Source organism: Macaca fascicularis, chromosome 2 (genome assembly GCF_037993035.2).
Source record: "Macaca fascicularis isolate 582-1 chromosome 2, T2T-MFA8v1.1".
Classification (NCBI taxonomy): Eukaryota; Metazoa; Chordata; class Mammalia; order Primates; family Cercopithecidae; genus Macaca; species Macaca fascicularis.
The window spans coordinates 158527091-158551137 of NC_088376.1; the positions used below are offsets into that span (position 1 = coordinate 158527091).

Here is a 24047-nt window from a genome sequence, read left to right on the forward strand (position 1 = left end):
GAGTGAGTCCCTGTCTCAAAGAAATAAGGAAAAAGAATAAGAATTTCCATGTATTATTTCTATTCTGTTAATGTACAACATTTTGAAAAGATCTTCTGAAAATATGAGGACTATTCTTGGGAGAGAGGAAAAGCTTCAGGCTGTTAGAGACTTTAAAACAAAAACATTGATTACTTTTGAACAGATAAGAAAATTGATCTTCCCTTTGAGAAATATCAAACTAGCCATCTGTTTTAGCTAAAACATGCCTTAATCTATGGCTAATAATAGCAAACGCATGTCTCCAGGAGGAATTAACTGGGACATCCAGGTGATGAAACCGATTTCATTTAGAACTAGCTGGGGATTTAATTGGCCCATTATTGGGGGTCATGTTTAGCTTCACAAATTTCAACATAATAGAGCAAACTAGATTTCAGTTACTAGAGCTTATTTTGGACAATAATTGATATGATGAGAAACAATAAATACTAGTAAAACAAGCCCAGGCTTGGAGTTAGGTAGCCCAGAATTTGAATCCTGGCTCCACACCTCCGAGTTGTGGGACCTTGAGAAAGTTACTTAATCTGACCCTGAGTTTCCTTTACTGAAAATATACTTCAAGCTGGGTGAGATGGGTGGCTCATGCCTGTAATCCCACACTTTAGGAGACTGAGGCGGAAGGATTGCTTGAGCCAGGAGTTTGAGACCAGCCTGGGCAACATAGTGAGAACTCCATCTCTACAAAACAAGAACAAAAAATTCTTGTAAAAGTTTGCCAGGTGTGGTGGTGTGCACCTGTAGTCCCAGCTACTTGGAAGGCTGATCATCCTCCTGCAAGCCTGGGGGGATTGCTTGAGCTCAGGAGATTGAGTGTGCAGTGAGCTATGATAGTGCCACTGTATTCCAGCCCTGGTGACAGAGACAGACCCTGTCTCAAAAAAAGAAAAAAGAAGACAAAAAGACAATATACTCAGCCGGGTGTAGTGGCTCAGGCCTATAATCCCAGCACTTTGGGAGGCGGAGGTAGGAGGATCGTTTGAACCCAGGAATTCAAGACCAGCCTGGGCAACATAACAATACCCGATCTCTATCTTTTTTTTTAAAAAAAAAAAAAAAAGAAAGAAAAAAGAAAGAAAATCTGCTCAAACAGTATCTCATAGTGTTGTATGGATTAAATTAAATAATGTTTGTGTATTAAGCAGTAGGGCTCAAACAAATAAACACAAATAACATTTGTATGTAGGATCTGCTTAGTATCTACAATGTATAGATACGGAGATCCTCATTATCATCATCATCATCACATACATTTCCTTGGCTTTTTTCTTCTGTTTGGCTACACAAAGAAGACAGGAAAGGAGAGGCAGAGTTTGTTTTTGATGAAAGCTGCTGTAACGGAAGGCAGGAATGACATGGTGACTCCTGCCGAAGACACAGGAATAAGGACCATTTGGCTTCCTCTATAACTTCTGTCACAACCACACCAGTTAAAAAATGTTATGCTTCACTGAGAGATGCCAATCAGAGATAGAGATGATGCCGATGGCCCATTGTTAGTGGGTATTCTTTTATTTATACATCCGAGGGGATGATCTTATGGGTGGGCAACTGTAAGATCTACCCACATTCCCTCACCCAGACCACCTGGAGGCTAAAGCATGTATAGGGATGAACCCCTTTTGTTTCTTTCCCATCAACTATTTTGTGGGCCAGGTGATAGAGTTTTAATTTTTCTGTTAAAAGTCATATTTGTATCCATTTTATTTTTGAGGACACACTAAATGTTCTCTAACCAAAATACTGCAAGTGAGAGAGAGAAAGAGAAAGGTATGGATGTGTATATGTGTGGCAGGGGGAGGACTGGGATTAGAAATCCTCATAAAATAATTAATGTGCTTGGTACACGGGCAATATAGAGATCTATACCCAACAATTAGTGATTATACAGTCTTCCCAGGAACATATGGAAGTTTTTACAAAAATTAATCATGTGCTACTCATAAAGCAGGTCCAAACAAAAACCAAGGAATCAGTACCATATAGATTTTCTGACCACAATGCAAATTAAGTCAGAAATCAGTAATAAAAAGATACTTTTAAAAACTCATACATTTAAAAATCTCATATATATAAAAACATGTTTCCATTATAGCGAGATCAAATAAAAATTCATGGTTGGAGAAAACTACATATAACTAATAAGGAAAATACTGCATATCAAAACTCAGACCTATAGCTAAAATTGTAGTTTGAAGAAAATTTTGGGCCTTAAATTTTCATATTAGAAAAGAAGAAAGGCTGAGAATTGATGAATGAAGAATCCAACTTAAGAGGTTAGAAAAATAACAGTAGAAATGGCCGGGTGGGTGGCTCATGTCTGTAATCCCAGCACTTTGGGAGGCCAAGGCTGGAGGATCACCTGAGGTCAGGAGTTCGAGACCAGCCATGACCAGCATGGAGAAACCCCGTCTCTACTAAAAATACAAAATTAGCTGGGCGTGGTGGCACATGCCTGTAATCCCAGCTACTCGGGAGGCTGAGGCAGGAGAATTGCTTGAACCTGGGAGGCGGAGGTTGCGGTGGAGCCGAGATTGCACCATTGCACTCCAGCCTGGGCAACAAGAGTGAAACTCCATCTCAAAAAAAAAAAAGAAAAGAAAAGAAAAGAAAAAGAACAGTAGAATATATAAATATTTTAGTTGTTTTCTTGCTATGGAAAGAATTGCATTTGTAAAAGAAATAAACAATGACAACAACAAAAAGTTATTATTCTGATGTGATGTTGCTAGGTGTTCATGAACGAAGGAATAGAAAACTGTGTCATTACCTTCCAATTTCATTCAACTCAGTGTAAGCTGAGTCAAAATTTTCCTTCCAAGAAATGGTGGCACCATCAGCAGCAGCATCTTCGGAAGAGAGAGAATCCATTTACAATATCGAGGATGTCATATAAGAATAAAGAAAAAATTAACAGAAAAGCTCCAGAGAAACCCCAAAGCAATTCTCATGACCAAATACGGAGTCTGACTTAGTGGGAAAATGCCATGATTCTCTGGAATGTTATTTTAAAAAATCTTCCAAGGGGAAACTGACATGACAGAGTTGGCTTCTCTCTCCCGTCTACTTAAACAAAGGGAAAACTCAGGACAATCAGAAATATGACTTCTGGATATTTTAAAAGATAAATTTGGGAGAAAAATTTAAAAGGGATAAAAGAACACTTTGAAAGCCTAGAAAAGCTGGTGAAAATCAGGGGTATAAGGAGGATGCAGAGAATGAAGGGAAAAGTTACAAGGTCAAGAAAGGAGAAAAGGAAAATACATTTTAGAAATTTCTCTTTCTAGCCTGAGCCACATAGCAAGACCCTGTCTCTACAAAAAATTAAAAATCAGCCAGGTGTGGTGGTGTACACTTGTAGTCCCAGCTTCTCAGGAGGCTGAGGTTGGAGGATCACTTGAGCCCAGGAGGTTGAGGCTGCAGTAAGCTATGATCGCGCCACCGCACTCCAGCCTGGGAGACAGAGCGAGACCCTGTCTCCAAAAAACAAAAAAAGAAAAAATTCTCTTTCTTATCCCACTCTTCTCAGGCATTAATGAGCTTATCTGGTATACTGAAGGATTTAACTTAACCCACAATATATGCTTGGGTAGATTCTTTGGCAGTATTACCTTGTGTGATGTGTCAATTCCTTGGCAATAATTCATGCACGCGTGCACACACACACACACAGCATGCACAGCAATACGCATTTGTGTCATCTGTTGGGGACCAAGGTTCACAAACAGCAAAACACACAGCATCATCTGGGGCTGGAGCAAGTAAGCGGCCTGGGAGGATAGGGGTCATATGAGCAGCCTGGCTCGGCTGACCCTGGAGCCAGTTCCCTCAGGTTTCCCAGAGCACAGCCTGGCTGAGACTGAAGGCAGCTTATCCATCTTGAATTCTGAGGAAACGGAGACCCAGGGCCTAGGTTTCTGCATGAGTCACAGGCTCGTGGGAACAAAGCCAAAGTCACTGGGAGAAAACTGGACTGACAGTGGGGCTGGAACTGGAGAGCATTTCTGGGTCCGGCAGAGGTGACTTAGAGGGTTTCCCAGACCCCTCTGGAGACTCCAGAATTCCCTTAACCCCAAAGCACACAGGTCCATTGTCTTTCGAGTACAGTCAGCCGCCCCCCACCCACTGCTCTCCCCAGTACACACAGACCACTCCCTTGCACTGCCCGAAGTCTCACCATTTGGCGATTTCTTTCTTTCTTTTTGTTTTTGTTTTTGTTTTTTTTGTTTTGTTTTGTTTTTTTGAGACGGAGTCTCGCTCTGTCGCCCAGGCAGGGGTGCAGTGGCGTGATCTCGGCTCACTGCAAGCTCCACCTCCCGGGTTTACGCCATTCTCCTGCCTCAGCCTCCCGAGTAGCTGGGACTACAGGCGCCTGCCACCACGCCCGGCTTGTTTTTTTTTTTTTTTTTTTTCATAGTTTTAGTAGAGATGGGGTTTCACTGTGTTAGCTAGGATGGTCTCGATCTCCTGACCTCGTGATCCACCCACCTCAGCCTCCCAAAGTGCTGGGATTACAGGCACGAGCCACTGCACCTGGCACTAAATTAATATTTATAAAGTACCTTTGATTTATAATATATGATGACTATGACTTATATACCATCTATATGTTTTCTTTTTCTTTTCTTTTCTTTTTCTTTTTTTTTGATACAGAGTCTCCCTCTGTCGTGCAGGCTGGAGTGCAGTGGTGCTATCTCGGCTCACTGCAAGCTCTGCCTCCTGGTTTCTCACCGTTCTCCCACCTCAGCCTCCCAAGCACTGGGACTACAGGCGCCCGCCACCACACCTGGCTAATTTTGTTTTTGTATTTAGTAGAGACGGAGTTTCACCGTGTTAGCCAGGATGGTCTCTATCTCCTGACCTCGTGATCCACCCGCCTGGGCCTCCCAAAGTGCTGGGATTACAGGCATGAGCCACCGCGCCTAGCCTGGAGATTTCTTTAGGATAGCCAAGTTTTCTCTTCCAAAATGTCCCTGGGACGAAGATGATTTGGGCAAAATAAGAACCTTATTTGTAAAATACTCGTATTTAGCTAGCTATATGTGTATCTTAGTTAATTTTTTAACAAATCTACATAAAATTATATCCATGTTGAAAAAAAATTCTAGGATGATTGGGGGTGAGGAAACTATGAAATCCTCATGTTGTAGTGAAGCCCTTCAGCCAGGTGGCTTTTCTCTCCCCCATTTGAAGTGGGTGAGTCCCTCATGCAGGGAGGTACGTTTACGGCTGGCAGGGGTGCCCGGGTGGGAGGAGGCTTGTTTCACTGTCTCAGAAGAGGGGCAGAGAACATCCATAAGACTCGTGACTCCTGCCTGTAACTCTCCTTTCCTGGGTCATACTCAGTCCCCAGGGAACTTGGCAGATGCAGGGGTAGGCATCGGTGGAGACCTAACATTTGCCCAAGATGCTTGGAGCTAGACTTTACAGAAACATTCTTCTCAGGCCTCTAAAATGTTGCCTGACTGGAGCCACCAGGTGCCTCTTGCATGGTGGCCTGACATGTCAACGTGCCCATGAGTCTCTGACAGGCAGCCAGGTGTCTTGCCCCCACTGCCTGGGGGGCCAGGGCTGGGCTGGGACTCACCATATTCTGGAAGTCGCACAAACTCCGAGGGCTCGCTGGGAAGGCTGATTCCCCAGGGGTTACTGGCACTGACTCTGAACTGATAAGGACACCCGGGACTAAGGTCTTCGATGACGAGGTAAGTGTCCAAGGTCGAAGCCACCGACTGCTGCCAGATCTGAGAACCTAGTGTACGGTTTCCCAGGAGAGGGAAAGAGAAAAGCCAAAGGGATATTGTTTCAAAGACCTTCAGCGAACAAAGAAAGGAAAACAGACACATTCAATTCAAGGGATGCTTGTGGTTACTGTGTCAGGCTCTCCAAGCCTGTAGGCCAACTATGGTAGTTTGGGTTCAATTTCCTACATGACAGAATAAATGGTGAGAGGCGTGGAAGAAGCTGGCCTACAGATTCTGTTTACTTTCAAATGTGCAAGTGCCAGAGTGAAAAGACATAGATAATACAGAATTTACAGAGGACACGAGGTAAACTTTTAATAAGGCCAGAAGAATATATTTTTAATTAATAACATGAGATAAAATATGCATGTGGAAACCGAAACAAAATGGAAATTAACATGCATTGAACACTACGTACATGTAAAATCCGGTGGAAGGTGTCTTCAACATAATTCTCTCATAGTTAAATGAGATTTAAGACAGAAAGTTAATTCTGTCTTAAATCCACAGAAATCCAGTGAGGTAAAGGACTAATCTTACTTTACAGATGTAGAAACTGAGCCTCAGAAATATTAAACAATTTGCCCAAGAGAACTTAGTGAGCTGAACTATGAACTGGATAATGCTAAGGTAAATATGAACTTTGTAAAATGTGTCTCCCAGCTCACTATTAATACTTTTGTGCTAACCTGGGAGACACAAGAGTGAACAGCTTAAGAAGGATGCAGAAATAAATGGGTTGATAACTGTTTAATAAAAAAGAAGGAGAAAGAAGAATTAAAATACTAAGCATAATGAAAAGTAGAATAAAACAAATGGTTTTGGTTCGGGTGATAGGGTAGCAAGCACTTGCTTTCAGTTCAATTGTGTAATTCCTAATGTGATTCAGAGTAATTGTGTTATGACTCTGAATAACTGTGGTTGTGTTATTAACAATTAGAGCGATCTGGCAGCTTCTATTTTAACTAATTCTTCTTGCTAACTAGATGGAAGTCTCAGTTGTTTCTAACTGCTGAAGAAATACATTCACTTTTAGCATGTAAATGTAACAAATTTTAACAGTTTAAATTGTACAATTTTAAAAGGCACAATTAAAAAATATATATTATCTTAATTTTATCTGGGGGTAGGTAGGGGTTGTAGAAGTCCACCCGTACCACACTAGTTATTTCTGTGGGAGAAAGATCACAAATTAGCCAAGTAGACATCTGAGTTCTAGTGCTAGCTCTGCCTCTCATTAACTATAATCTTGTCTTTCTTAACGTTCTTTAGGCCTTAGCCTCCCCCTCTGTAAAATGTGCTTGATCATCCCTGTCTGGGTGATCGAGCGTGTTAAGTAGGGATATATGTATGAAGGCACCTTGAAACCTGCCCTGGGTCATAAATATGTCAGGGAGGTTTGGATCAACTTAACCAAAAGAGCTGCTGAACATCTGGGATTAGAAGGCAGCTGTAATCTGGCACTGAGGCCTCTGAGCTGAGTTGGAAGACACGACAAGGAACAACTTCTGAAAGATGAGGAGGCTAATGTGTTTACAATTCTGAAGGACCTCCTAGAGATGAAGAGAAGACAGGAAAACAAGAGCCAGAGGCCGGGCGCCGTGGCTTATGCCTGTAATCCCAGCACTTCTGGAGACTGAGGCGAGTGGATTGTTTGTGCTCAGGAGTTTCACAGCAGTCTGGGCAGCGTAGTGAGACCCTGTCTCTACTAAAAATACAAAAATTAGCCAGGTGTGGTGGTGTGTGCCTGTAGTCCCAGCTACTCAGAAGGCTGAGGTGGGAGGTTGGCTTGAGCCCAGGAGGTGGAGGCTGCAGTGAGCCGACTGCACCACTGCACTCCAGCCTGGGTTGACGAAGCCAAACTCTGTCTCAAAAAAATAAACAATAAAAATAAAGGAGAAGAAAAGTGGCTCATGCCTATAATCCCAGCACTTTGGGAGGCCAAGGTGGGAGGATCACGTTAGCCCTGGCGTTTGAGACCAGCCTAGGCAACATAGTAAGACCCTGTCTCTATTCAAATTTTTTTAAAAAATGGTTAAGATGGTAAATTTTATTGTGTGTGTGTTTAGTACAATTTTAAAAATAAATGTTTTAAAAGAAGAGACAAGACAAAGGAGAGCAGAAGATAGTGCACCTTCCTCTCTGTACTCCACAGTGTAACCGGAAATAGTGCAGTTTCCTGTGCTAGACGGGGGCAGCCAACGGAGAATCACAGAGGTGCAGCTTCTCTCCTGGGCAATGGGGCGGTTAGGGGCTGCTGGAACACCTGTGGAGACAGAAATCAGGATCAGGTGCTATTTCTGCAGAACTTGGCATTGTATACCAAGGTATAAGGTCATCTAGGAAACATTACCTAACCCATGTCACAATTTTTTCCTGTGACCTTCTCCACCAAGTGGCATACCTTTCTCCAGGCCCAAGGCAGATGTAGGAGACACACCATGCTGTCTGAAGTTCTTCCTTGGGCTAAATACTGCACCCTGAAGATAAAACTTGGCCAGGGAACTAACATGTTGATGGTAGGTTTATGGTAGGACACAGACAGCTCTTAGAAAGATTTGTTCTCTTCTCATTTGCCAGAACTTTATTATTTTTGAATTTTTACAATGGACAATTTCTCTCCCATGTCGCAGGGAGCCCTTATAATATTCACGTAAAATGTAGGACCAGGTGTGCTGGCTGACACCTATAATCCTAGCACTTTGGGATGCCAAGACCGAAGGAACAATTGAGCCCAGGAGTTCGAGACTCCATCTACAAAAAGTTTAAAAAATGAGTTGGGCATGGTGGCACATGCCAATAGTCCTAGCTACTTAGGAGGCTGAAGTGGGAAGATAGCTTGAGCCGGAGAGGTTAAGGCTGCAGTGAGTGGTATCATGCTACTGCACTCCAGCCTGGGCGACAGAGCAAGGCCCTGTCTCAAGAAAATAAAAGTTTGACTAACATAAATTGATAGCAACAGAAAGTAGAGCAGTGGTGGCCAAGAGGCATTGGGGAGGAAGGAATGGGGAGTCATTGCTTAACAGGTACAGATGCAGTTTCAGAAAGATGGGAAGGTGAAAAAGTTCTGTGGATGGATGATGGTGATGGTAACCCAAAAACGTGGATGTACTTAATGCCACTGAACTGTACCCTTATTTATTTATTTATTTATTTATTTATTATTTTTTTTTGAGATGGAGTCTCGCTCTGTCGCCCAGGCTGGAGTGCAGTGGCTGCATCTCGGCTCACTGCAAGCTCCGCCTCCCGGGTTCACGCCATTCTCCTGCCTCAGCCTCCCGAGTAGCTGGGACTACAGGCGCCCGCCACCTCGCCCGGCTAGTTTTTTTGTATTTTTAGTAGAGACGGCGTTTCACCGTGTTAGCCAGGATGGTCTCGATCTCCTGACCTCGTGATCCGCCCGTCTCGGCCTCCCAAAGTGCTGGGATTACAGGCTTGAGCCACCGCGCCCGGCCTATTTATTTTTAAACTGCACATTTTAAGATGGTTAAGATGGGATGGGCACAGTGGCTCATGCCTGTAATCCCAGCACTTTGGGAGGCCAAGGTGGGAGGATCACGTTAGCCTTGGAGTTTGAGACCAGCCTGGACAACATAGCAAGACCCTATCTCTATTTGAATTAAAAAAAATGGTTAAGATGGTAAATTTTATTGTGTGTGTTTTACTGAAATTTTAAAAATAAATGTTTTAAAAAGTATTGTAGAAAACACAGCAGAATCCCATCTCTACAAAAATGCAAAAAATATTAGCCAGGTGTGGTGGTGCACGCCTGTAGCCCCAGCTAATCAGGAGGCTGAGGTGGTCGGATTGCTTGAGCCTGGGAGGTCAAGGCTGCCATGAACAGAGATCATGCCTGGGCAACAGAGCAAGAACCTGTCTAAAAAAAAATTATTTCAAAAGGTCTGACTAACAAACAGGCTGTACCTTGCACTTTGACTGTCGCGGACGTCGATGTGGTCCCGTGGTCATTTGTTGCTATGCAGGTATAAATCCCGCTGTCTTGAGGCATCAGATTACAGATCTTCAGGGTGATTTCTCCAGAATCACTAGGGACACCAAAAGGATGCTCTTCAGACTCCAGGAATGAGACACTTGACTGCTGGGTAAAATCCCATAGGGTGGGCACATGGCATGCTGAACTGAGAGTCCTCAGGCCCAAGGTCAGCCCCTGGTCAGTGAGCTACCTACCTACCTTGGTGATCACCCTGTCTCTCTACATCTCCAGATGGCCATGCCCATCTCTCAAGTTTGTTGTTCATGAGGGATAAAATAAGGAATAAAATGACATAAGAATTACAGCATGGTTTGAAATATAGAAAGTCATATGCAAGTTCTGGCTCATAGTAGTATTAGTAGTATTACCACTAGCAACTTCGTCCTAGAATATTTTCAGTTTCACAGATCAATAATGAACAATGGAAAAAAAAAAAGGAAAGACTCCAAAATAAACATACTTTAAGTATTTCAAATTCTAGATGTGGGATCCTTAAAATAATTAAGTGAATTTCTAAGAAAAGGTAAATTCCATCACCTAAATGATAACTTCCCCATTCATCCCAATATAATATATATTCATCCCCAGGGGAGAACTGCTCTGAAATACAGAAGTCACAGTCAGCTCTGCCCCTTCCCCAGGGTTATGATATCCCCTGGCGCTTTTCATGATCCTCACCAACCACTGCCTCTCACACTGGGCTTCTTGGACCCACTGATATTTCGTGATCTGGCCAGTTAGTCTCTGCTGGGAATATCAAGGAATGATGGTCTTCTTCTTTTTCACATACACGCAAATTAAGTCAAGGAATGACAGTTTCTTGATTCTAGGTGCTTCTTCCACTAATGTTTCTCAAGCATCTAGGGCTTGCTACTGCTTGTCCACTGTAAGCAACGGTACACGATCCAGTTCATAATTGGTAACAGTAAATGCTGACAGAATGATTGGGAGGCAGTCAGCTAAGTTTTGTTAAATCGACTTTGTGTGCAGAAGCATGCTTGCGGCTTGATTTTCTATTGCACATTTTGGAATGAGTCGTTTCTTTTTCTAATAACATTGTTCTTAGGTAAGGAATTAAACATCTCACTGTTTCACAGTATCCTGAAGGACACAAAAAATGTCAGGATGTCCAGATGTGAGGATTACATTTTTACTACAGGTCTGGAGCCTTCACCACTTAATCAGAAGTCTAAATCTTCTGACTTAGAGATTTACTTGGGGATCTGTAGGGAAAGATCATCTACCAGGGTGAATGTAAGGCAGTGACTGTAAAAGCTCTTCATAAGTATGGTGCGTGCTTGACCTGAGACATAAAGGTTTATGTTTTCCCTGTTTGTTGAATGTGGGTCCAGAGCACAGTCTTTACAAACCATTCTGTTCGTCCCAGGTATGTCGACGTGGTGCTGAGCACCGTGGAAAATGCGTGCTGGTGCTGCTGCAGGTGTGTCCATCAGGCTGCAGCGTGAGTGGCAGAGGCTGTGACTAACACTTGCAGCATTGAGTCTCCTCAGTTTCCCTCTAATGAAGGCCAAGTGTTTGCCCTAGAACAGGCTCCAGGGCAGCTATTTTCTTGCAGAGCCCAGTCGCCAGAGCAGAAGTTGCACCCCAGATTCAGCCTCTCAGTGCTGTGCTAAGGGGCTGCTGGTGCTGATGTTAGGGCAATCAGCTTACCAAGAGGAGACGGTGTATGTGGCTGAGCTGTTGTCAGTGTCAAGGATGTTCTGGTCTGGACCCTTCCAAGTGATGGTGGGCTTTGGCCGCCCACAGACTTTGCACTGCAGTACCACTGTGTCCCCAAGCAAGCAGGTGACATCCACCAAGGGCACAAGGAATTCTGGGGCCACTATGATCAAATCAACATATATTCACATCATTCAGAGCAAACTTAGAATAAACAGCCATTTTTTTAAACACACCACTCTCATTTCCCACCCGTGTCACATAATGATTCAAATAACCTTCAGCATAACACCGCAGAGTCATCTGGGTCTCTTTAAAAAGTGTTTAAAAGTAATAACTATTTATTGTAGAAAAATAGGAAACATAAACAGAAAGAAAGAAAAGCTCCATAATGTCATAATCCAGAGATAATTACTGTGCGCATTCTGGTATATACCCTTTTGGGCTTTATATAAACAGACTTCTTATAAAAATTGGATCTCATTATACATATTGCAAGCTTTAGTCTTTTCATCTAATAGTTTATCATAAACCTCTTTCCTTGTCCATCGATACAGAACTATATCACCATTGCTTACAGCCAGTGCTTTAATGTTGTATTAACTATAGTTTATTTAACCAATCTCCGTTTCCAACTGTAATGCTTTTTAACTCACCTTCTTGGATGAAATTTGGATTTAAGATCTGAAAAACAAAAAGAAACAGAAAATTTCTTGAATCCTAAACTACTAAAAGAGAATAAGGGGCTTCACCCTATTGAATAAAAACAAAGTACAATTTAGGGAGATGAGGCCTGGAGCCCAACTTCCCACTGTGTTGTGACTGTATTACTGTCACATTAGTAAAACCTCTCTTTAGCAACAATTGGCACTTGGTTTACTCCATCTCATCCAGTTGTTCACATTCCTGCCTGGCAGCGTGCAGCCCCAGGCAGGTTTATTGTAACTTGGAGCTCTGCTAGCAGAGGTCTTTCTGTCCTCCCTCTTCTCAGTTGCTTTTCTTCCCTTCACAGGCAGAAAACCCACTCTCCTGGTCATTATGCGCTCAAGCAATGCGGTGGCACTGATTCTTCCTAGCATCATAAACTCAAAAATAGAGAACCTGAGACCTATCAAACTGGAAGGGTCATTGAAATTCACTAACACAGTGGATTCCTTCCAAATGTCCTCCCTTTACCCTTCGCCCATCCCTAGGCAGGGGAAACGACTCTTCAGGCAGCTAAACGCAGAGTTTCTCTGGATGAAGGGGAATAAGAGAAGTCCTATCTATCTCTTCTTTCTCAAGCATGATCTCCTATAGCCCAGGCCTGCATGGGGCAACTTAAAGCCACTGACCCAACCATTCTAACCCTTTCTGCTTCATAGGTGAGAAAATGAATACTAAGTGACTAAGCTGATGATCTCTGGTCACAAGGCTGGTTCAAGGGAGGAACTGCTGGGGCTCTTGGTATATACCATGCTGCCTGCCTCAGGACACTTTGGAGAGTTCACAGTAGGGAAAACATTTTAGCCAACTAGCCATTCTGGAAAGCTATCTCTTCTTGAGAAGATGGTCACTTTCCCCCACATCTTTTGTATTGCCGCTAATCATGCAAGTCCAGATTGTACAGCCTGGCATTGTTTAACAAAAGCACAGACTTTGGAGACAGGCTGAGGCCACCTGTTTTGTTTAATGTGATTGTATGTTAATTACATAATAACTGATGCTTCACTATAATATGGGGATAAATAATACCTAGTGTAAAGTGTTATCACAAAGATTAAATGAAATCATATATGTCAAGAGCTTAGCACAACGCCTGGCAAATAACAGGTACTCAATACCTATTTAAATAAAGATGATCTCATTTTAATAATCTTCCTTCAGCTAAGCAGCCTGTTATTAAAGTGGCTTATCTTTAATAGTTTATTTGGCAAAATTCTTCTTTCCTTTATCATGAAGCCAGAAAACTCACATGCCTTACAAAATAGCCCAACTGGGGCCTTTGCATTTACTTCCCTGTATGTATGCATATCTTTGTGAACATGCATGGTTTCTGTGTGTCTTCCCCTATAGAGGAATCCATATAAACCCTTTGGAAGAAAGACATTTATTTCCGTCTTTGCGTTCCCCTTTGCAAATCAAGTGCCCGCTTATACCACCCAGGTTTTGCACAAAGTAGGCTGCATAAAACCCTTGTGATGCCAAATTCTGGGCTGAGTGCCCCAACTCTGGCCACTGCAGTGCCCTCTGCTAGTCTCAAAAGACCACTTACACTTCTGCTTAGCCTGTCTTTAAATCAGTGGTTCTCAACGCCTGACCTGGGCAGCCTTAAACACACAAGAGGCTAATGCCTGGGCCTCATGCCTAGAGATTCTGTTTAATTGGTGTGAAGTGGGGCCTTGGCATTGGGATTTTTTTTTTTAACTCTCTAAAGTGAATCAACATGCAGCCTTGTTTGATGAACCTGATGAAAGTCCCCCTGTATCGCAGTGAACTGATCTTGGTAAACCAACTTCCTGCCCCGGAGGCTTTTCTGGGGAGGGGTGGAGGAGTGGATGAGAACATCTGGTAGAACCTACTGCATCTCCCACACCTAAAACAGTCCTCTGTGTGAAAATGTTTCGAGGCATGGCATGGGGAAGGATTGCCCATGGGGAGGGGTTGCTCCACTCAAACTATTAAATCAACCACGAGCAGCACTGCATCACCTGTAGGGGGCGCTAAAGAGGCCAAACATTTCTCTCCCTGGTTTGGATAAGGCAGGGAGAATGGCATCCCAGTCAGTCATTTGACAGTCAAAGAAAAGAAGGCTAGGAATATTTTCTAAATGTTAACAGTGGTTATCTCAGGGTGGTAGGTTTACGGGTGGCTTTCTCGTCATTCAAAAAACATTAACTGAATTCGTCTTCTACTCTAAGATCTGTGTACAGTTTTGTGGATAAAGAAATACTAAGACATAGGCTCTGCCCTTGGGATTTATAAAGCATCTTAATTTGGGGTGACTATTGCTTCCTTTCTTTTCTTATGTGGGCTTCCCAAATATTCTGCATCAGCATGTTTCACTTTATTTTGTTTTATTTTATTTTATTTATTTTTTTGAGACGGAGTTTCACTCTTGTTGCCCAGGCTAGAGTGCAATCAATGGTGCGATCTCAACTCACTGCAACTTCTGCCTCCCGGGTGCAAGTGATTCTCCTGCCTCAGTCTCCTGAGTAGCTGGGATTACAGGCATGCACCACCATGCCCGGCTAATTCTGTATTTTTAGTAGAGACAGGGTTTTGCCACATTGGTCAGGCTGGTCTCGAACTCCTGACCTCAGGTGATCCGCCTGCCTCGGCCCCCCAAAGTGCTGAGATTACAGGCATGATCCACCGTGCCCGGCTTCACATTCTTAAGAATTATTTTTGAAGGGAAAAAATGGCACAGTCAGACCTATTAGTCTATAAGCTCTTTAAAGACAGGAAGCATTTGTCATTCACCTTTGTACCTCAGGGCCCTAGCCCAGGGTCTGTCACATAATGCGTATTTAACAAATGCTGGTGAATACATATTTGACCTTTGACTTCATTTCACACCGTCCAAGAACTTAGGTCTGTTTCATAAATAGAATCTCAGAATAGGACCAAGAGGACCAATGTTATTAGTCATACACCCAAAATACTTAGTTCTGGGCATATGACTAATAATACTTGACTAGAGCCTGTTGGGAAACACAGATGGATGCAAACTTTTTAGAAAATGATTTAAAAATAACATAATCCATAGCTTCTGAGAGAGGACATTCTTAGTAGCACGCTGTGCAGAAGAGTGTAAGCTTGGGGAGCAGAAAGAGCATGTAGTATCCAGACTCAAGGCCAGACACTCTCTCTTGCCTTGGACAACATTCTTAAGCAACTCCTGTCTCAGTTTTGGCTATACATTGGGGATAAAAATGCCCATCTGGAAGGGTTATTTGATGTAAGGACTCAATTTATTTGATGAAGAGGTACTGAATTGACCCTTGGTGAGGTGGTAGTGACCGGGCAGGGAGTAAGGCCGGCATGCTGTCTACCCTCAGTGGGCCAACAGTCTAGTGGGAAAGATGGAATTCAACAACATCTGCATTTGATGCAGTGTCTGACAGATGTTAATGACCAGCTTTCAACAAACATGGAATGTTACACTGTCCCCCATGCTGCCTGCCCCCACTCTATCAGAAGGACTCTAGGGTGGAAATGATTTGATAATACTGCTAACTTTGTCCAGTGGCCTGTGTTTCCCATCATGATGGGAATCCACAAGGAAGCATGGAGTCCATGCCAGGGGTCTCACAGAGAAGAAAGCTGACAAAATGGAAGACACAAGTAGCAGGCTTATATGCTATACAATTTTAAGTAGGGTTTCATAAACCTACAGTGTGGTACTTATAAAACCTACACTTTTATAAGAAAACGCCCCAAAGTGCTGCTTAAAGAACTTCTTGCCTTATTCTTTTTCATCACAGAACCCTAACCGTGCTAAGTATATTACTAAACAGACACACTGTTTAAAAAAGCAAATATTGTCTGGGCGCAGTGGCTCACACCTGTAATCCTAGCACTTTGGGAGGCTGAGGTGGGTGGATCACTTGAGGTCAAGAGTTCAAGACCAGCCTGATCAACATGGCGAAACCCCGTTTTGACTAAAAATACAAAAATTAGCCAGGCGTGCTGGCAGGTGTCTGTAATCCCAGCTACTAGGGAGACTGAGGCACAAGAATCGCTTGAACCTGGAAGGCAGAGGTTGCAGTGAGCCAAGATCATGCCACTGCACTCCAGCCTGGGTGACAGAGTGAGACCCTCTCTCAAAATAAAATAAATACAATGCAAATATTGGCCAGGTGCAGTGGCTCATGCCTGTAATCCCAGAACTTTGAGAGGTCAAGGTGGGAGGATTGCTTGAGACCAGGGGTTCGAGACCAGCCTGAGCAACATGGTGTCACTACAAAAATTTTTTTAAATTAGCTGGGCATAGTCCTAGCTACTTTAGAGACTGAGGTGGGATGATCACTTGAAACCAGGAGGTTGAGGCTGCAGTGAGCCATGATTACACCACTGCACCCCAGTCTGGGCGACAGAGGGAAACCCTGTCCCCCCCCCGCAAAAAAAAAATCCTTTTTTGAGACAGCGTCTCGCTCTGTCAACCAGACTGTAGTGCAGTGGCATGATCTCAGCTCACTGCAACCTCTGCCTCCTGGGTTCAAGTCATTCTCGTGCCTCAGACTCCTGAGTAGTTGGGATTACAGGCACATGCCACCATACCCGGCTAATTTTTTGTATTTTTAGTAGAGACGGGGTTTCACCATGTTGGCCAGGCTGGTCTCAAACTCCTGACCTCAAGTGATCCGCCCGCCTTGGCCTCCCAAAGTGCTGGGATTACTGGTGTGAGCCACCATGTCCAAACAAAAGCAAATATTCCTAATTTGAGGGTAGTCCTTAGCAGAGACATTGGAGAGAAAGATTGCCAATAAGTCTTAATTACAGGTTCTCCATCTGGAAGGGACTCATGAAAGTCTTTGGTCTTCATTCTTCTGCCTTTTGGCTGGCCCAGGTGAGGAGAGCCCACCTTGACAAAAGGTGTGGCTGATAATGGTAATAGCATCACTGACTTGGGTAGCATTATGCGGTTCCCATAAGCTACTCACAAACTCCTTCATGTGCTCCTCCAAAACCCTGGAGGCAGTGCAGAGCAAATGTTATTCATCACCATTTCCTAGGTGAGATAGGGAAGTGAACTGTTAAGATCACAGTGACAGAGAAGTGGCTCCGAGAGCTCTTGAATTTTATTCCAGTGCTCATTCCATCATAGCATTCAGCAAAGTGGGAGGGTCTTGGGAAAAGCATTGTGAAACTTTGTCATTGACATCAAAGGCCTACCTGCTTGTCTTTGCTCCCCACCTCTCTCTCTCCTGTCTCTACTCAGTCCTCTACTTTAAAATCCTCCAACAAGGACCAAGAGCCGGGGCAAGGTCCACACTAATGTTTTGTTTCTTACTTTGACTCTGGACTATGGCCATAGAAGATTCCTCCCTCATTTTTTCTCTTTCTACTTTGAAGCAAATCAGAGTACGAACTGGAGGAGGACACCCTTCTCACACAGTAGACTAATTACCGATGTATTTGTCTATGGCTCCCTGTGGACTGCAGGGCCCATGAGGACAAGGACCATATTCTTTTATTTATTATTACTTTTTATTTATATTCTTAAATTTTTTATTTTCTCTTTCTTTGAATTCTAATGGGTCATATTGTTCTGCTATTATTGCCTCCAAGCTTAGCATGATACCTGGCACATATGTGCTCTGTTGATATTTGTCAAATCAATGAAAAGTTAAAGTGGTAGGATCCTAATTTTGGGGAGGAGAACTGAGAAAATGTCCTGTCATGAACTTGCTTGGGAACCTAATGAGTCAGTCAATGTCGGAGATGTAGCCAATAGTGATCTTCCTCCTCTGCACTCTTCTAGAGGCTGGTACCTCTATGTCTCTGACCATGAGCTGCCATGTACCATAACGTCGTACTGAACTGTATTTGCCCTACCAGACTTGTGAGGCTTTTGAAGGTAGTAACCCTTTCCCATGTTTTATGCACCATCAATCATAATTTTTTCTTGCTGTAGCAGAAAAATTAATATTTGTTGAATGAAATTAACTGAGGTCACTCAATTAGTAGACTAGAAATTAGGCTTCCTGACCACCTTGTCTAGTGGTCATTGCTGGTGTGTGTAGGATCCTGAGGGCTTTATAATAAGCTGCACATTTTTTTTTTTTTGAAATATAATGTTTTCCTTCCTTAGAAACAAGTCGGAGTCAATGTAAAGTGATAGATGGGACGGAGGAGAGAGTTGGAATCCAAAATAGTGGTCGTGGGCTGGGTATGGTTGCTCACGCCTGTAATCCCAGCACTTTAGGAGGCTGAGGCAGGAGGCTCACTTGAGCTTAGTTCAAGGCCAGCCTGGGCAACATAGTGAGACCTCATCTTTACTAAAAAATAAAGAACAAATGAGCTAGGTGTGGTGGTGCACAGCTCCTCGGGAAGCTGAGGTGGGAGGATTGCCTGAGCCCAGGAAGTTGAGGCTGCAGCAAGCCAGGAAAGCGCCATGGTACTCTGGGCAACAGAGTGAGACCCTGCCTCAAAAAAATTAAAAAAAAAAAAATTGATGAAATAGTGGTCGTGGAGGAAAGACGACATTATTCACATAAAATGCACATGTTCTCCCTCTGTGAGACGGCACAAGAGAATGCTGGGCCAAGCCAGTAGGACAGGGCTGGTGTAGACACCATGGGAAAGACCTATAGGTTCCTAAAGCTGGTTTTATTTGACCAGCAGAGGGCGGCAGGTGGCAGTGCTTCCTCCCAGGCGAGAACAAGAACTACCACAATGTCATCCATCAGCAACTTAGTTTCCTTCTGGAGAGAAATCCAATAATTTTATTGTTTTTTCTTCAAAATGGCAGGGCAGTGAGGTAAGAGGAAAGAGTTACAGGTAATATCAACCAGCATTGAGTACCATAAGCTGAGCTTTGAGGAAATCTTGCATCTATTTTCCTTGTTAGCCCATGTCTGACTGACTCTAAGACTTAAGACTGAGGGTGAAATTCTGTCTAGAAAATGAGTTGTTAACCGACTCCAGAAGAAGAAGACCTCCACCCCCATTTTTTTCCAAATTCCTCATCACAGTCACAAAACATAGCTCAGAACTACGTATTGAGAACACTGAAGGAATAAAAACGGTCAAATAGACATAAACCAAATGCCCTAAACCCAACTGACACCTGCCCAGAATGTATTTCTATATTGTTTCCTTTTTCTATTCCTTTTACACTTGCTTCATGTGAACCTGTATTCAGAGTAGGCAGGAAAGGAATTTTAGATGATGAGATCTGGCAATAAAATAAAGATATAAGAAAAACAATTTTAAGAATTTAGGTACAATATTATGGTTCGAAGGTTTTACCCTTTGTGTTTTCAATCTGGCCAAACTGGACTCGAATTTCTTTCTCTTTTTTTGGACTCGAATTTCTAAATTTTTAGAAAATATTCCTACCTCTGCTTATTATTTATGTATTTATTTATTTATTTATTTATTTTTGAAAGGGTCTCACGCTGTTGCTCATGCATGATTACCATTCACTGCAGTTGCAAATTCCTAGGCTCAAGTGATCCCCCTGCCTCAGACTCCCTGAGGAGCTGGGACTACAGGTGCACACAGCCACACCTAACAAATTTTTTTCTATTCTTTGTAGAGATGGGGTCTTGCCATGTTGCCCAGCTGGTCTTGAACTCTGGACCTCAAGCAATCCTCCCACCTGTGGCCTCCCAATGCGCTGGGATTACAGGTGTGAGCCACCACACACGGCCTCCTCTGTTCTTTTCTAAATGAGCATAAGACAAGCTGTAATTAAAAAAAAAATGTAAATGCAACATAATCTCAAACAGCGATAGACTTGTCTCTTTCAACTCGTTCCTTACTCCTCAAGTATTTTCATTATCATTCAGTTCTAAGTGTTTTTCTTCAACTATGATTTTTTCCTTTACCCAGTTGTAATGAGTATGTTTTTACATTTCCAAACACGGGAGATTTTTTTTTTTTTTTTTTGAGACGGAGTCTCAAAAAATTCCTAGGCTCAAAAAATTCCTAGCCGGATCTCAGCTCACTGCAAGCTCCGCCTCCCGGGTTCACGCCATTCTCCTGCCTCAGCCTCCCGAGTAGTTGGGACTACAGGCGCCCGCCACCGCGCCCGGCTAGTTTTTTGTATTTTTTAGTAGAGACGGGGTTTCACCGTGTTAGCCAGGATGGTCTCGATCTCCTGACCTCGTGATCCGCCCGTCTCGGCCTCCCAAAGTGCTGGGATTACAGGCTTGAGCCACCGCGCCCGGCAACACGGGAGATTTTTTAAAATATCCTTTTGTTGCTTATTTCTAACTTAATTGCATTGTGCCTGGAGAACTTGGTCTGTATGATATTGATTCCTTGGTTTTTGCTGAGGTTTGCTTTATAAGTAGCACGCATGATCAATTTTTGTAAAAAAGTTCCATATGTTTTTCCAAAAAAAGTATAATCATTAATTTTGGGGTACAGGTCTTGATATGTGTCCATGTGTCAAGTACATTGATTTATGAATATTTCTAGTCCAAATATCTCCCCGTTACCCCTCAATATTTTGGTTAGAGAACATTTAGTGTGCCCTCAAAATAAAAAGGATGAAAATACGGTAAAATAATGAAAGCATCTATCACCCATCTCACAGGATAGTTGGTTGCAAAGAACCAAAATGGGGGTGCATTGCTGTGTATGCACTGGTCTCCAGGTGCTCTTGGCAGCCTAGGAGTCAGTTAGGAAGGGACTGGAGGTCGGGGGCCAAGGAGGACGCAGCGGTGGAGTTACAGCTTCTTCTTTATAAATCACATTTCCAACCTACAGCCATGACCTTGACTTTGGACAATGTCTTTATGTCTGAGTGTTTTGGAGTCTCCTCCCTTAATGATTTGGCCCTGATTATGCCCCAATCCCCTAAACTTCTCAGAGTCTTTGGAGCTATGTAACAGATTAACATTTGTTCTGAGGACCTGGTGCCATGGCTCATGCCTATAATCCCAGCACTTTGGGAGGCTAAGGCAGGAGTATCACGGGAGGCCAGGAGTTCGAGACCAGCCTGGACAACACAGGGAGAACCCACCTCTAAAAAAAATTTAAAAATTAGCTGGCCATGGTGGCGCATGCCTGTAGTCTCAGGTACTCAGGAGGCTGCGGGTGGGAGGGTCACTTGAGGCTGCAGTGAGCCGAGATCATGCCACTGCACTCCAGCCCGGGTGACAAAGCAAGACTCTGTCTTGAAAAAAAAAAAAAAAAAAATCCCACCAGCATTTGCATAGGTGCTGGTTACCCTCCCAAAGCACAGGATGAATCATATGGACTACTTAAAACCTACTACTGTTCCTTGCAGTCCATGGATCAAGTCCTGGCTTCCTAGCAGGTCCTTCTACGCCTTTGCTGTCTGTCTGGTCTCAACCCATCTGCCAGGCTTTATTTCCTACAGCTCTTCCTACATAACTAACCCCAGGTACCAAGACCATATACCTGCTCGGCATGTGCTAGGTACTCCCCACCTCAGGGCTTTTGTTCATGCTCTCTCCTCACCCTCTGCCTTCTCTAAGACTGCCCACATCCTATTAGTTTATCCAACCCACACAGCCTCCCAGTGAATCAGTGACCACACTCATAGGCTCCCTGGGAGACAGGCTACCTAAGAATACACAGCCTTGGGAAAGTCACTTAACCTCACCGCGCTCCAGTTTTCTCATCTATAAAGTGGGAATAACGCAAATAGTACCTATGTGATGATGTTGTTGGGAGCTCAACACAGAGCCAGTTACACAGAAAAGTCTGCTAAGTAGTAGCTACTATTATTGTGAGCCCAGTGCCTGAGTGGGTGCATAAATATCCACAGAATGAATAAATGGCTCCAGGCAGGATTAATCAGTCCCCCACCACGACTGTTAGAGCAGGTTTTAAGGTTTGCTATGTAATATGGACATTTAATTATACCTGCCTCCTTATGCTTCTTAAGCATGGGAATCAATCTTACATTGTTCTTTAGCCCTCCATAATAATCATTGCAATGCCTTGTGTTAATCAAATTGTGTGAAATTGAACTGACTAGGAACTCACATTGAGTGAACTTTGACAGCATGGGGGTGGGCTTGGGGGGTGATGGTCTTTGCTTCTTCAATAGCAGGTTCTTAGAGGAACTTCTGGGTCAATGGTACCTTGTAATCTCATTAGTGTACAACATAAATGAAACGGGCTGGGCCCCCAGTCTAGGGTGAGGGTGCCATGGAACATGCATGACAGGGCATGCTGAGTGACTGTGTTGGTCTGAGAAACCAGTTCAGACATTTCCAACTCATGTAATTGAACTTCCTTTCTTGGTTGCTCTGGCTGGGCTCTTGAGTCATTGAGAAAGGGCGTGGGCGAGGCCAAGTAATTATCCCGATAGTCAAGAGATTTGAAAAGTTATTGAAGAAATTCTCCTCCTAAAACAGATGTGCAACAAAAGAGGGCCTGCGCCTGACCCTTGTTAAGAAAGTACTTAAGCCATAGAGAGTAGATGTCCTCTATAGCACATGCTAAGTTTGGTCTCTCAAAGCACCACCATCAAGACCTGCTCTTTTTATTAGCTGCACGACCTTGACCTCCCTGAACCTGTTTCCCCCAGGAGGGTGAGAAACTCCACCCTGCTTACTTCACAGGGCAGTTGCAAGGAACAAAAAGCCTAATAGATGTGAATCTGCTGTGGACGATCTTCTCATAATTCTCCCAGGAGAGGGAAGCAGCCACTAAGCTCAGCTCCCATCTCTTGATGGCGGAATATAAATCAGTCTGCATGGAGAGTCAGAACAAAGCCAGGCAGGAAGTCTTCAAGCCACACCCTTCAGATACATTACAAAGAAAATATTTTGTAAAAATAAAATGACAGGAATGCAATGCTTCACTTTCTTTTCATCCAAAGGGTTCTTTTCATGAAAAAATTCTTTTTATAAAATGCAGAAGCAGGCGTCAGCGGACACACTGGGGATGCCAGGAGGTCGGCCACCTGGCTGGGGGTGTAAAAGTTTCCTTCAATCTGTCTGGCCGGGTTATTTTGAAGCTCTAGGATAAGGAGGCCAGAGTAGCTGCTGTGGTAGTTGGGGGGAAGGAGGTGCGGGGAGCAGGCTGGCTCTTCAGATCTGAGGACATGAAAGGTAGGCCAGGGAATTGTGGGTTCAGGGGAGGAAAAAAGGGCCAGCTCTGGCCGCTCAGACTTCCCAGAGCCAGGAGTGGACACTCCAGTTGAGTCTCAGGAGGAAATCTGCCCAGGCCATTCGCGCCACACCCCCTGAAAAGTGAATTTCTGGCCAAGGCACAGAATCTTCCACGTCCTCTTCTGCCGGGATCTCAATGTTTTCAAAGTCGGAAGTGCTGGAGAGCAAAGTCCTTTGTTAGCACACCTTAGATTTCCATGGTGCTCAAAGGGTTACACATCACTGTATAAACACCTGTACACTTGGAGCTGTGCAACTTTCCAGAGGAACTTGGGGCTCAGAAAGGCTAACTGGTCCGCAGTCACATAGCTGGCGGTATCCAAACTAGAATCCAGGTTTTTGACTCCTGTTCCAGTTTTCCATGTGATACTGCCTTTGTGGTTTTTGTTTAAATTACACTTCAGCCTTGGAAAGTCAAGATGGGCAGAAATGATATTCCTTTTTATTGAGCTGGAAAACGGAATAACACACTTATACACAAAAATTGGCACTAGGAGTTACGTCTTCTCGTCTGCCAGGATCTGTGTTTTAGATTAAAACCAACCTGGAGATGGGACATCAAGTTGCCGCAAGATGGTGTAGGTGGGGGAATAGCAACCAGAAAAACCAGAAGCTGCCTCAGAAACTAGAGCACCTTCCAGTTTTCAAACAGAAAAGGACAAGTTCCTGTGGCTCTGTTAAAGGTGAAGGGGCTGCAGGGATGGGGAGGAATAGGGAGTTTAGTGAGTCCACTAAAGAATTTCTGTTGGCGATGATGAAAACATTCTGGCAGTGGAGAGTGGTGAT

General features: G+C 43.6%; 1 protein-coding gene across 26 annotated transcripts in view; it reads right to left on the reverse strand.

The window, feature by feature from the left end:
• KALRN (kalirin RhoGEF kinase) overlaps window positions 1-24047 on the reverse strand; it is a 694928-nt gene that overhangs the window by 16359 nt on the left and 654522 nt on the right. For 24 of the 26 annotated variants that reach the window (XR_012431625.1, XR_012431624.1, XR_012431623.1 and 21 more), the window contains 6 exons: window positions 12114-12141; window positions 11449-11620; window positions 9708-9829; window positions 7918-8049; window positions 5627-5791; window positions 2810-2888 (listed from right to left, as the gene is read on the reverse strand). Coding sequence is in view for 21 of the 26 variants with exons in the window: in XM_015446332.4 (XP_015301818.2) it covers window positions 2810-2888; window positions 5627-5791; window positions 7918-8049; window positions 9708-9829; window positions 11449-11620; window positions 12114-12141 (698 nt within the window). In the remaining 5 variants the exon portion in view is untranslated. The remainder of the gene's footprint in view (window positions 1-2809; window positions 2889-5626; window positions 5792-7917; window positions 8050-9707; window positions 9830-11448; window positions 11621-12113; window positions 12142-24047) is intronic. The other 2 variants (XR_012431622.1, XR_012431621.1) reach the window with 1 other exon arrangement.